This window comes from Phycomyces blakesleeanus (assembly GCF_001638985.1).
Source record: "Phycomyces blakesleeanus NRRL 1555(-) unplaced genomic scaffold PHYBLscaffold_1, whole genome shotgun sequence".
Lineage (NCBI taxonomy): Eukaryota > Fungi > Mucoromycota > Mucoromycetes > Mucorales > Phycomycetaceae > Phycomyces > Phycomyces blakesleeanus.
The window spans coordinates 1,161,981-1,175,623 of NW_017265134.1; the positions used below are offsets into that span (position 1 = coordinate 1,161,981).

General features: G+C 36.8%; 4 protein-coding genes across 4 annotated transcripts; 1 reads left to right on the top strand and 3 right to left on the bottom strand.

Annotated features, from left to right (window-relative positions):
* Positions 1-299: 299 nt before the first annotated feature.
* On the bottom strand, positions 300-2,223 carry PHYBLDRAFT_178681 (hypothetical protein). The gene is made up of 3 exons (XM_018438026.1): positions 1,590-2,223; positions 1,333-1,431; positions 300-1,258 (listed from the first exon to the last, which is right to left on the bottom strand). The coding sequence occupies exons 1-3, from the start codon at positions 2,201-2,203 to the stop codon at positions 532-534; spliced, it is 1,440 nt and encodes a 479-aa protein (XP_018298660.1). The 5' UTR covers positions 2,204-2,223; the 3' UTR covers positions 300-531.
* A 3,197-nt stretch (positions 2,224-5,420) lies between these two features.
* On the top strand, positions 5,421-9,257 carry PHYBLDRAFT_10352 (hypothetical protein; the record flags this gene model as incomplete). Its single annotated transcript, XM_018427770.1, has 7 exons — positions 5,421-5,615; positions 5,925-6,081; positions 6,288-6,974; positions 7,225-8,055; positions 8,195-8,718; positions 8,800-9,038; positions 9,110-9,257. Coding segments are annotated over 7 exons (2,781 nt in total), but the record flags the coding sequence as incomplete, so codon positions are not given.
* Positions 9,258-9,592: 335 nt separating this feature from the next.
* Positions 9,593-10,485, bottom strand: PHYBLDRAFT_120524 (hypothetical protein). Its single transcript, XM_018428746.1, has 3 exons — positions 10,458-10,485; positions 10,152-10,295; positions 9,593-9,992 (listed from the first exon to the last, which is right to left on the bottom strand). The coding sequence occupies exons 2-3, from the start codon at positions 10,290-10,292 to the stop codon at positions 9,702-9,704; spliced, it is 432 nt and encodes a 143-aa protein (XP_018298662.1). The 5' UTR covers positions 10,293-10,295; positions 10,458-10,485; the 3' UTR covers positions 9,593-9,701.
* A 319-nt stretch (positions 10,486-10,804) lies between these two features.
* Positions 10,805-13,126, bottom strand: PHYBLDRAFT_129282 (hypothetical protein). Its single transcript, XM_018429277.1, has 11 exons — positions 13,078-13,126; positions 12,940-13,023; positions 12,727-12,871; positions 12,490-12,642; positions 12,291-12,407; positions 11,934-12,180; positions 11,776-11,848; positions 11,480-11,709; positions 11,331-11,429; positions 11,137-11,275; positions 10,805-11,055 (listed from the first exon to the last, which is right to left on the bottom strand). The coding sequence occupies exons 2-11, from the start codon at positions 13,018-13,020 to the stop codon at positions 10,924-10,926; spliced, it is 1,416 nt and encodes a 471-aa protein (XP_018298663.1). The 5' UTR covers positions 13,021-13,023; positions 13,078-13,126; the 3' UTR covers positions 10,805-10,923.
* Positions 13,127-13,643: the final 517 nt, after the last annotated feature.

The following is a 13,643-nucleotide window of genomic DNA, read 5'->3' on the forward strand; positions in this document are numbered from 1 at the left end:
TGTACTTCTAGATAAAGTGACGCTGTTTTATTATGTCGGAGTGTAATACTTTCTTGTGTTGATTCTAGGCATTGGACCATGCTTTACATAATATTAAAAAAAAAAAAACGTTTAATTCGAACACACCAAATGCGTTTGCCATTAGATCGTTATGTACCACAAATGAAGCCGTCATCATTTTCATATATATATTGTGTGTGTGTAATATTATAGATTTTTTTTAAAAAAAAACAAGGTATAGCGAGATAACATGAAATTAAACGCAATTCGTTTACCACAAATCAAAGCAACCCAACTTTAAAGAGTGTGTCTATAATGTGTATATAAATGGCAGGCGATAAGAATGATGTGATGATAAATTATGTGTATATGAACAAAAAAAATTGAATTTTCAACTAAATAGCTAAAACAAAATCCACCCAGCCTACAATGTAAAAAACTATATCCAATTTACGCGTTTTTTTTCCTTCTCCCCTTCATTTCTTCTCTTCAGAATACATGTACGTGTGTACGTATATTTTGTTAAGCAGTTTATGCCTTTGGCTGTTGAGTTTCTGCTGCCTTGGCATTCTTAGGCGATTTCTTGCAGACAACTTTGTGTCTCTTGTAGTCCTCTACCTGGCATTCACGGACGCAGTACCAAATGCCCTTGCAGGCACCACAGCAGAACAAAGGCTTGTCAGTAGCATCCTTACGACGGGATGCACCACAGTTGGAGCACTGCTTGGGGTTGGGAGGGAAGGGAGAAGAAAGGAAGCCAGACTGAATCAACTGCTCAATCTTGGCATTGTACTGCTGGGATGGAGCACCCTGAATCTGCTGCTGTTGTTGCTGCTGTTGCTGCTGCTGCTGCTGCTGCTGCTGCTGATGCTGTTGACGCTGGAGCTCCAATTGCTGATTAAGAGTAGCGATCTCTTCTTTGGATCCAAAACTCATAATAGCTTCACGCTTGGTCTCGTTCATAGAAGTGGTGGTACCATACAATTCTTGGAATCTACCCTCGGCTTTGCGAGCCTTGGCGTAGAACTCGCGGGCTTCAGCTTTCTTGCCCTTCTGGTGGGAAAGAAGGACGGAGAGAGAGTAGAGACAGCTGAAGTAATTGGTAGTGTCAGGGTGACCCTTTTGGACGTACAGCTTAAAGTTGCGAACAGCATTCTCGTTCTCCTTGAGGGACATGTAAACAGAGCCAATAACACTGTAGGAGATGACAAACTTAGGATCCTTCTCCAAACTGGTCTCAAGGTCCTTGATTCCAAGTCTATAATGGAAACAAAGTTAATAAAAAATATTTACAATAAGAATAGCAATAGCAATATTAATATCTGATTCTACCTCAGCTTGTTCATGGAGAGATGACATGAAGCACGGATAAAGTAAACACAAGCAGGGAGGTCATCATAGGTATCAATTGCCAAAGTAAGAGTGGTGATACTAAAATAATATTAAAATTGTTTATTAACAAACCACAGCCACAGCCACACCAATGACAATAACAATAACAATGATAGCAATAAACAGAAAGACGTAATTTTGCACACCACGGCATAAAACTCAGTGCCCTAGAATGCTTAATATATTTATTTACATACCAATGCTGGAATTGCTTTCCGACCAAGAGAATCCATGCAGAGAACAGCAGGCTCTCCTTGATGAAGAAACCCTCCTTCTGCTCCTCAGGAATGTTTCTCAACAAAACCTTTTCGTATTGCTGACCAAGAATCAAGACGCGTTCTGACATGGGAGCAGCCTTCTCATCCATTAACCAAGCCTCAATCATATCTTCAGCAGACGATCTGACTTCATGCTCGTACTTTTCCAAGACGTCTTCTTCAAGAGATCTGGGGATAGACATACAGAGATCATAACCCTTTCTGAAGAGCTCCTTAGCCTTCTTGTAGCGCTGGACATCGGGGTCGGTGGTTTCGGAAGCCTTGCCGCGTGCCTCCAGAAGGTCATAGGCAATGATACGCTGGTTTCCTTCAAGGAAGCGATCTTCGTATACCTCTTCTCCAGTCTCCTTGGCTACTGCAGTTTTAGTATCACCTTCGGTTGTTGTGGTTGCGGTTGTGGTTGCAGTTGCAGTTTCAGTTGTGGTTGTGGTTGTGGTTGTGGTAGTTTCAGAGACCGAGACCGACTTTACGATCTTCTTGCTTGTGGGTTCTGTGGAAGAGACGGCGGGTTCGTTTGAGGCAGGGAGGGTCATGATGATGATGGGATGAGAGAAGGAAGGCTGTGAAGAGTTTGTTTAACAAGATGAATATACAAATAGCTTGGACGAAGCGCCGCTTCAGGGGGGTTAAATTGACCAATAGGCAGATTACAGCATTGAGGGGGTTGAAGGGGGTGGAGGTTTGACGAGGTGTTTGACGGTTTGTAGTACGTGCAAAAATAAAAATACTCTCCATAAATTAATAAATTAATTAATTTATTTATTTATTTATTTATTATCAATACTATTACTATTGCTATTGATATTACGATTGTTATTATTTAATTTGAAGATCACGGAGATAATTAGGCCTTGTAATTTGTCCAAGATTAGAAAGGTAGACTTTTTTTTTTTTACTTTATGTCGTCTATTGTTAATGGTTTCAAGTCAGGAAGTGCAAAAGAAATATCTTCAATATTAAACCTAAAATACAACCTAATATTGTTTATATCTGTAGTTCTTGTTTTAAAAAAGACTGTTAGAAGCCATATTATAGCCTTTTTTTTATATGGACCACACAAAAGATATACAAAAAGATGGTCAAATTTAAAGTGCTTCAAGATTCTCCAAGAACCACCAAGTGAATATTTAAATGCCAGACTAGGTATTTGGAAAATATAAATATAAATAAAGCACATGCCTAGTATAAATGGCTGTCATTCTCTTGAGTGCCATGGAAGCACCCTGTTCGGACTGCCAATATCTTTAGGCACCATACTCGAAAAAGATGTTTACGGTTGAGAATCCAATAAGTGCATAAGATGCTACACTTTTATATGTATATATGTGTGTGCGTGTGCGTGTGCGTATATAGATTTTGGCGGGAAGCTTTAATCCCAGAATGTATGCCAATTGATAAAAGGGTATATTTCGTAAAGACTGTTAAAAAATATTAGAGATTGTGATGGTTAATGCCTTTTTGAAATGTATAAACTTTTGTCCTTTGTTAATCTTACATTTCTCCAAATTTATACAAGTATATATTGCCCCCCCCCCCCCCCCCCCCCTCACAAATTATTTATATTAGCTTGACTAAGGTCATGTCTCTTACACTTTAACATGTTCACAATTATTAGGAGCATTGTGTAATTCTAATGATGTTCAAATTTAACATTAAAATAATTAAAAGAACCTGATTTGGAATGCTTTTCTTCCAATTAAGCTACATACAGCTCCAACGAGCAACACGTTCATTATACTGTTATGCTAGGGTTCTCATAGGAAATATATTAATCGTACCAAGACCTTTGAATACAAGGATGGTATTTTATTTCGTTAAAGAAAAGAAGCCACCTAAGAAAAGTAAGTATTTTACTCTTTCTTTGGTAGAAGATATAAAAGAAAAGGCTTTCGAAATTATTGGTTTATTCCAGAGTATGATGGAAACCCTTGTTCTTACATATAGTAAAGATAAGAAGAATCCGATCTTTTGTGTGTATAATTGAGATTGATTTATATACATATATACAAATATACACCTTTTTCACCAATTATTCACCCAATAGCTTGGCCCAAGTATCAATATATATATATATATTGTGTATTAAATCGTTATAAAAATGCACCAGAATACATATGCTTTATGAAAAGATCTATATAAAAATAAAGCAAATTTGTTTTTTACTTATTTGGTATTATAAAAAAAAAGGATGTCTACTTTTCCATTTTTGGAAATATTATTCTAGACTTTGATGCTTGGCAGGATTTCCTACCATTCATGTGGCTAGTAAACTGCTTACTAAAGGATTAAATCCTAATAAACAGTAGTTATACTTACCTTTTTTACTGTTGAATATTTTCGCCTTATCTATAAGCATTAGGAATTAGACGCTAAGATTCTGTTAATAGATTTTCTATATATATATAATTGGTTAAGCTTAACAAGAGCTTACTAGGCTTGGCTCTTGTAAATAGGCAACCACTGGACATGTTTTTTTTTTTTTTGCTTTTAAAAATAATAATTAATTAATTTATTAATTAAATGTAAATCAACACACAAACTTTAGAAACAAAAATTAAAAATGAATTTAATGCCTTTGTATTGCCAGTAAAGTCCATGTGTGTTCACCAACAAAAGAAGATGAAAAAGAAAAAAGAAAAATCTGAGTTTGGTACTCCTTACAATATGTGTGTTTTGTGCAAGTAACAAGACTAATTGCACCTATTTTGTATATACATTTCTTTATCTCTTTTAATTGTGATGATTGTACAGGGTGTATTTGTGTACACATTATAACCCAAAAGATTCAAGTAGTAAATATATACAAATTTGTATAAAAAGCCACCGTATATTACGCATATATATATATATATATACATTATAGAAATGATTATGATTATGATTATGATTATGATTATGATGGTGATTGGCTTGATTATTTTATGAAATATATAAATGTGTATTTGAGTGTAGGTTTATATAAAAGTTACTAGATAATCAATCAATATATATACAAGCCATGAGTTCAACCTTTTTAAACAACTTCAAATTTGAGTCTTTGCCTCTTGGCTGAGTCGATCAAGACTGCCATTTTTTTTCTTCTTCTTTGGATTGCTGACTTTCTATGCTTTAATCCAAGTGTTATTTGGCTCTTGATTCTTTCATTTGCTTTTCTTTTCTTTTTTTTATATCCCTTATATATAAAATACATCTTTATATTTTCTTAACAAACGAAATATATATTCTTATATATATATATATGTATATATATCTATTCTTACATAGAGTACATTACCTACAACATATATCGAAATAATAATAGGTGGACAGACAGACGAACGGACAGACAGACAGACAAAAAGAACATAAAACAACAGCAATAGCAACAGCAACAACAGCAAAAAAAAAAAAAAAAAAAAAAAAGAACTATACGAAGAATAAAAAACAAGCATATATATAAAAAAGACAAAGAAGACAGCCTACAACTCCCCCTTGTTTGCATTTTTCTTTTGCAGTCTCTAGACTTGGGAAAACGAGGAAATATAAACCATGAACACTTTGCAATCAAATGATAATGAAACACCCATAGACGAAAAAAGACCCACTCGACCAACCCGCTTGAGAATAGAATCCTCTCCTCTGGCATCACCTTCATCTTCGGACGGTAGACGCACACCTTCTCCAGACCCAACCTCTCGACATCCGATTCCGCTCGTTCCTAATGCTTATCGAATGACAAGAGGTGTGTGGATCACTGTGGTTGGATTAATACTTCTTGCAATTGGATGTATTGCCATCATCCTCGACTCATTCGTCAATCACCAGCGAGACGTGAGTGGCTGTCGAGATAGTTACACTAGGCCACTCTTTATCCAACAAACAGGGTTTGACAGTGAGATGACACGCTTTGCAGGCAAATATGCGCTTTATCTCTATAGGGAAAAAGGCATTGATACAGTTGGGCAGGTACGCTCTTTTATATACACAATTAAAATTACATACATACACAAAATACCTGTTGAAAAAAAACTAAATATATTTATACATGCATATCTCTTCTTTCTCTCTTTCTCTTTCTTTTATTCTTATTTTTACCCAAAACAAATACCAATATATGTACATATATGTATTCTTATATTATATTACATTATATATAAAACCTTCCATGTGTTTGTGTGTTAATTACTGGCAATTGCTTTTATATATGCATGTGTATTTTATATCTATATATAAATATAAATATAAATATTCTCTTTGATTGCATTGTATTCATAGCTTACAGGTGTACCAGTGCTATTTATTCCAGGACATGCAGGAAGTTACAAGCAGATGCGATCAATTGCTACAGAGGCATCATATTATTACTATGACAACTATACGCGCCAACATGAAAGCTGGGAGAATGGGAAACGCAGTTTAGATTTCTTTACAGGTAAGGCCTGTCCTTTATATTACCTAGAAGAAAAAAATTAAAACCTATATCAATATCAATTATAATATCCCCAGTAGTATCGATATTGACATTGGTAGTAATATTATCATAATTCTAATTAAAATTAAAATTAAAATTAAAAGTAAAAGTAAAATTGAATACAATATATTTATCATAATAAATAAATAAAAAAAAACATACCTTAGTCGACTTTAATGAGGAATTCTCGGCTCTACATGGCCAGTCTCTGCTTGAACAAGCGGAATATCTCAATGACTGTATCGATTACATCCTCAAATTATATCCTCAATCACGCAAACTTGGACCCAAGATGAACGAGAACCTACCAGACCCTAACTCTGTGATCATTGTTGGTCACTCCATGGGTGGTATTGTTGCAAGAGCCATGTTCACCATTAACAACTATCAGCCAGGAACCATCAACACAGTCCTCACTCTATCTTCTCCCCACCTCCTCCCACCCGTTCCATTTGACTGGAAAATATCCAAGCTATATGACGATATCTACAAAGAGTGGCATAATGGGTTTAGCCATGATACATCTCACGGCGTACATAGTCTCAAAGACGTCTCACTGGTATCTATTGCCGGTGGTACACTAGATACTATCATTTGTTCAGACTCTGCCAACGTCGCTACTTTTATTCCACCTACGAATGGATTTACTGTGTTTTCTACGGCTGTACCGCACGTCTGGACAGGCACGGACCACAACTCAATTCTTTCCTGCAGTCAGCTCATCAAAGTTGTCGCAAAGGCACTCCTGGATTGTGTCGATGCCCGACGAGCCACACAGACAAAACCCCTCGAAGATCGCATGAAAATAATGAGAAAAGCCTTTTTGAGCGGACTAGAAGATAGACAAGGCAATGGTTCCGACATCGATTTAGGTATGTTTTAAGGTATATCTATTGGCACATCAAATCTGGCCTTGTCCTAATCTTATTTCTTTAAATCCCCCTTCTTTTTCTTCTTTTGTGTGCTTGTATGTGCATATAATCTTGTATGATTTAGGAGATGTTTCATTTCACGACCTCACCACCAAACAGGCAAAATTCCTTTCACCAGGAGAACGACTAGTAATAAACGGCGAACAGCCAGCACAAATGAGTTTTTTACCAGCTCATGTTTCAGGAATTTCTCAGGGAGCATTCAGTATCCTCACAGACCAGTCTATCGACACTTCTAAACAGTTTGACATCTTGCTGTGCAATAAACTCAACCAACAGATGCCTGACACAACCCGCGTCGGCTGCCGTCCGGCCAGAAGCATTGCCGTTCCTGTCCCAGCATCGAGTTACAAAGATACTGACTCGTTCTCGGGAAATACTTTTACATTCGCGAGCATCGCCTTTGCAGAGATGCTAGAATATGAATACCTTGCCATCGCACACCGTCCTAGTCTAGATGGATTTTTGATCGCCGAGGCATTTGATATGCAGGATACTCATCAAACCATAGACGATCCGATGGTGTCGATTGCCCGTCATAGTCTCAAAATCGAACTCGAACCTGCTCTATTTTCGTCTGTCAGGATCCCAGCCATCGAAAACCCAATGCTTGCCTACCATCTCAAGGTCTCTCGACCTCAGTGCAAGCAGAACGAGGGAATGTTTGCACCCTTTTTAAGGCAATCTATTTCTACCATGCACGAGTCAAAGTTCCATGTGAACTTGGCAAGTGGAAACAAAGCCGAGACAGAGGTGTCGCTCCATGGCCGAACTGCCTTCTCATCGATATCTATAAACTCACTCAAGGAAAGTCAACAGGGTCTGGTCTTACAGGTCTGGATGGATCCTGTCTGTCCTTATCCTTTGACTATCGAGCTAGAGGTTGACTGGTATGGTAGTGCAGGAAGACTTGGGTTTAGAAACGGAATAATGTTGGCTACATTTTCGTTTGTGATTGTCATCTTGGTTTTGGCATCCCAAATCCAATGTTACAACAAGACAGGTAAATATATATACAAATATAAACATATAGATCAGGATCAAAATTGAGCCTTTTAGTTTAGTTTAGTTTAATTTATCTTCTATTTTATTTATACTTTTATTATCATTATTCTCTATTCTTGGTGCGGTCTATGTGATAGGAATTTTCCCACATTTTGGTAATGGTATTGCTTATTGTCTTTGCCGTACACTTCCAATTGTTATGGTTCTGTTGGCTGTGTGCTGCTATTACCAGCCAACGGGTTATCAAAACTCGCCAGAAAAAAGCATCCCATTAACCTGGAATCATGTTTGGGAGAGCAGAAGCTTGCCTGTGGCATGGAACGACATCTTGATTGGAAATACAGACCCATTCTTCTGGTGGTTACCCTTGGTCGGTGTTGTATTGAGCTTTGGTACGGTATGCCTGTTGTGGATTATTCTCCAGCTTGTCTTGTGGCTAGGTGCTGCTCTGTGTTCTCTCTTTTACTCTGTCCAGATACCTTGTCGAATCTATTCTCGATCAAATGAGACTCCTTATCAGCGCCACCAACGCCGTGCAATCACAACCCTTGTATTATTTGCCCTTGTGGCTACCTGTATTCCCTATCAATTTGTGTTTGTGGTTGCGTTCTTAGTCCACATAATCACTTGCATCAGATCTCTGTTGAGAACATGGACAGCTGTAAGTTTATATAAATATATATTTGGGGAATCTTTATTGACCTGTTTGTTGTAAAACCAAATGTTTACAATACCAAAACAGTTGCCAGCTCAGGAACAAAAACGTCTGAATAGATATAATTACATGCAGTCCATCATGTTTTTATTTATTACACTGCTTCCGTTCAATTTACCAATCTTGTTGGTCTGGATCAGAAACCTATCTGTGCACTGGTTTGTTCCATTCTCTTCTGATCACAGTGTAATGGCAATCGCGCCGTTTATGCTCTATGTCGAACTTTTGACAGGCAATCACAAGATGTTACCTCGTCTGAACTCAAGGTAAATATATATAAAATATACAATATGTAACTTGATACATGTGTAAAGAATATTAACCTTCTTTGTATTAGATATTGGAACTGGGCCACTTATCTGATACTTTATAGCATCGTAGTTTATGCGTTTCTTTACGGGATTAAGTATACACACTCGCTGTACTTTATATCAAATCATCTTGTATGCTGGTTCCTGTTGTTACATTTCGGGGACTCTGGTTATGGTAGACTTGCTTACCACTATTTGGCTGATCATATTTACTCTTTTCAGAGGAAAAAACACTCGTAATATTTATAATATTTATCATGTACTCATCCTTCTATCCCTTTAAATATCTCTTACCTACCTTATCTACTTTACTACCTACTTACCTATCTACCTATCCGTTAAAATCCCTTTATTTTCTTTCACATAAAAAAAAACACATACAGTAATCACCTACACTTTTCTTATGCTCTCATCATTCAAAAAATAAAAAAATTAAGAGCCATAAAAAAAAACCTTCCTTCAAAAAAAATCCCCTTTTCCAAGCCACCAACACAAAAATATCACTGTTATTTTTTTTAAAAAAAATCCAAAAACTTGAAATAGAAATTTATTGTTTCAAGATCAAGTCAGGGTGCCCTGTCAGCAACACAAGATTTATGTATATAAATGGTGCAGTTTTTAAACGTGCTTGGCAGCAGCCTTGTTAGCACGGAGACCCTGCTTGGGCTTGGCGGCAGCAACCTTCTTGGGCTTGGTGACGTTGATGCAAGCGGTAGCGCGGGCAAGGGCAGCCTGACGGAGGTCGGGTCTGTACTTGGAGGCGGCGATCAAGTTAGCAACAGACTTGGCGGTGTGGCGGCGAGACTTGTTGATGACGGTGGCGTTGATGGCCTTGGCAGGGGACTGGGTCTTCTTGGCCTTGGTCAAGGCAACACGGATACCACGGGCAGCGGGGTGGATAGAGACAGTCTGTGTGGATTATAAGATTATTATTTTTTTAAAAAAATAATAATAAGGGTATTTTGATTAATAAAATTTTCATTTTAAACACATATATTATACACAATCTTAATTTTTTTTATGAGTGTAAATATATGTATACTTTAAATAATTATATCGTATTTGTACCTTGGAGTTGGCGAGACCAGAGTACTTGAAGGTGTTCAAGTTGGTCAAGTTGTTGAGCTCAGAAGAGAACTGGACGCCGGAGCGCTTGACCAAGAAAGAGTTGTTGTTCTTGATCAATTCCCAAACCAAATCGGCAGACATTTTCTACAAGTCATCAAACTTTGGTCAGAATGGTGTTGCTTTTTATTTTTATTTTTCGGTCGGCCCGAGTAGAAAGAGAAATATATAGGATTTCTTTGTAGAGTGGCATATGTTTCTTGCTTTGCTTTTGTTTTTTTTTTGCTTTGTAGTCCATCGTCAACTTACAAATGATAAACTTGAGAAAGACAAGAAAAGAGAGAGAGGGAGAAATTCAGGCTGCTGAGCGTCCTGTCCAGCGTATATTTTTTTTCGCGCCTGGCCTAGTTGGACGGCTGAAGCAATGATAATGAAAGGAAAAAAAAATTTAACGTCAAACAGAGTCTACCATTGGCTGAAAATATCTACGTCACTGTCCAATAACTCTTGGTGGCTTTTTCTTCACTGATGGACTGTGCGGCAAAACTTTGGTTGCACACAGGATTCCAATATTCCTTACTGCTGCACACAAGCAACACAAAGCTTGTTTCATTTTAGGAGTTTTTCTATATGTAATAAAAATCTTAATTTATTTTATATTTTATATTTTTTATTGTCTTGTATATAAATATATATATAAATATAAATATAAATATATTTTATAAAAAAAAATGATGGAGAAAATCAAATACTTTTTTTTGTACATGTAATATTTCTATTTTCGAGTCGAGGATAGGTCATTAAAGGCAGATGAGATACAGTTCTTGACTTCCTTGTAACTCACTACCAGGCACGATTGCTCATCTCTAGATACGAGCATTATCTTCTCGTCTACACCTGCATCAAGCTTTAAATAGAGTGAAAGATGTGTTAGCCTTACAATATGTTTCAATTCAATTCAATTCAATTCAATCAGTTTGTTCTTTACTTTGTTGAGACAAGTCAGGACATGAGCCATATCAACCACAGGTACACCATTATTGTTCACTTGATGAAAAACATAGTCTCGGAAGAGTTTGATAAGATATCGATCTCCAGTCTCTGCCCACCGTGGATCATCATCAAATCTATCCATGACATTAATATCAGGGCCAAAATTCTTGGTATTATTTTGTAACTTACTCTGGTCGTTCGTTGACAAACCCTAGTTTACTCATCAAACGTACAAGTCGTCCATTCTCCAACTCACGACTCAATTCGCTTTCTAAAGTATCTGTATAACTTTTTCGTTTTTTTAATATATATATATATATTCAGAAATAAATACTTACTATTGGCTACAATTGACCTCATGCAATAATCCAGGTGCAATTAAGGTCACTACTTCATCAATGTTCTTTGTGGGAAGAGGTTTGCTCAGCAGATACAATACCACATTCTTAAGTTCAGGTGAATAAAACCTTGATATATATTCAAATGAACTCGGCAGATTGTGATATGACTGGAGCGAGTTGCATGCCAATGCAACAACCAACTTTCCAAAAGATAGCAAATCCTCTTGCTAAAATGAAATGCATGTACACACAATATTAGATATTAAGATAATTGACTGTCGATTAAGTCTTACTTGATAGCGTGCCAAGTTTTGTCCCCCATCGTATTGTAAGACATCAAATATACTTGAGCAATTAAGTCGTAACCTATACGCATATACGCACAAAATGTCAAAATCAAACGAGGGTTTTTTTTTCTGTTTAAAGAAAAGCCATGTTATTGCCAACTCACCGGTTCTTTCCGGTCATCAAAATTTTACTGGGCTCAAGTGTACGTAAAGCTAGACCAGCAGTGTGAATCACTTTTAGTGCAGATGTAATCTGTGTAATATAACTCCATAATGTAGTCTCTGGCACAAGCATTGTGTTGCTACCAATGGCTTGGCGTTGAGCCATCATAGCCGTATGTGCCTGAGGCGAAAAATGAGCATCAAATAAGGTCATGGCACATGGATGATAATCATAAACAAAAATAAGGGCTATCGATTCGACAAGTTTTTTTTTTAAAAACAAAAAGAGAAGTACTAAGGGTTAATAATCATAAGTAATAGTGTTTATTATACTAGAAATTAAATTAAATTACACTCACATGAATCTCCAAATGCGCGAGTAGTAAATGCTTCTCTGATAGACACCACACTACAGTGCTTGATCTGGCGCCAACTTTCGACTGCCTTCATTGCAAGTTCATTTACTAACCTAAATCCTAAATTAGGAATCAAAAACAACAACAACAAAAAGAAGTATTTGTAAGAGTGTACAGACAAACACATGCACAAAATGTGTACCTTCAATTCGCAATAATGCATATGATTTTCCATCTACTCTACTTGTTGCTTTGTATACCCATGAAGAATGACCAAAAAATGAACCTGGTTTGTCTTCAAGAAGACACAGAGAATGATAAACATGAACTTCAAGGGGAAGACCAACCTCGCGGGCTGTTGTCATGACAATAAATTAGCAAATATCCTTGGTGTCTTGTTTTGTTCGTCAAACATATCAAGATTCAGGGTTAGGCTTGCCTGGCGTAGATACGATAGTAGCTTCGTTCCTTTTGAACAATTGTTCCCGTAGATTTTCAGGGATGAAGAAGGATTGAAGTGTTTTTTGGTGTGGATGTAGGTTTGAGATGTGCGGTAAAAGAGGTGCGTACATGTGGTATTGTAACTAACATAATGCAATGCGATGCAATGAAAATTAAGGTTTCTTCTTCTTCTGTTAGTTGAGTTACTTACTGGTTGCCGTGGATACGCTGAATTCATATAATAATAAGGATCCATGGCAGCGGTGGGTTGCATCAGAGACATGTCTCCCATAACCTGGAATACTGTAAGTTTTAAAATATCACGGCTGTTTGGGAATATATTTCATACGTTGTTTGGAACATTAAACTGTGAATATCCGTGTGGATGAACGCTCGTGGTTTCTGCTGGTGATTCCAAACTTTGATACTCGACGTCTTCTTCACTCTCTGATGCACTATATATACCCTATTATTATCTTGTATTACTCAAGTACTACTTATTATTCTTTTTAAAGCAATCATTATCATAAACTTGCGTTTCGTTCTCTGATAGAGTTGTAGGTGCTGATACTACATATAAAGAAGCATATATATATAGATTAGTCCCTTCAAAAAAAGACAAATTCGATTGTTCTATATTTTACCTAGTGTTGATTTCGGGACGAATACGGGTGCATTTACACTATCTGCAGAAACACTTGATATCAAAGGTGATGCCTTTGACTTTGGTGACAATGCCTGAGGTTTATGTTTACTAATATAGATTATCAGTCATGAACAATAATCAACCTTTTTACTCACTTTTCTGGACTCGTCTGAGGGGAAGCCTTATCCTTTTTTTTTAACCCACACATACACACACACATATATATATATATATATACGCACAAGAAGAACAAATAGTAAGAAAAGAAG

Bases quoted from the DNA above. Each gene is read 5' to 3' on its own strand.
- PHYBLDRAFT_129282 (XM_018429277.1), bottom strand. From the start codon at position 13,020: ATGGGAGACATGTCTCTGATGCAACCCACCGCTGCCATGGATCCTTAT. The intron at 11,710-11,775 runs GTAAGACTTAAT...ATTTCATTTTAG, and splicing joins AAAACTTGGCACGCTATCAA to CAAGAGGATTTGCTATCTTT. The intron at 11,276-11,330 runs GTAAGTTACAAA...TGTCATGGATAG, and splicing joins TTTGTCAACGAACGACCAGA to ATTTGATGATGATCCACGGT.
- PHYBLDRAFT_178681 (XM_018438026.1), bottom strand. From the start codon at position 2,203: ATGACCCTCCCTGCCTCAAACGAACCCGCCGTCTCTTCCACAGAACCC. The intron at 1,432-1,589 runs GTATGTAAATAA...ATATTATTTTAG, and splicing joins GGAAAGCAATTCCAGCATTG to TATCACCACTCTTACTTTGG. The intron at 1,259-1,332 runs GTAGAATCAGAT...TTTCCATTATAG, and splicing joins CTCTCCATGAACAAGCTGAG to ACTTGGAATCAAGGACCTTG.
- PHYBLDRAFT_120524 (XM_018428746.1), bottom strand. From the start codon at position 10,292: ATGTCTGCCGATTTGGTTTGGGAATTGATCAAGAACAACAACTCTTTC. The intron at 9,993-10,151 runs GTACAAATACGA...TAATCCACACAG, and splicing joins CTGGTCTCGCCAACTCCAAG to ACTGTCTCTATCCACCCCGC.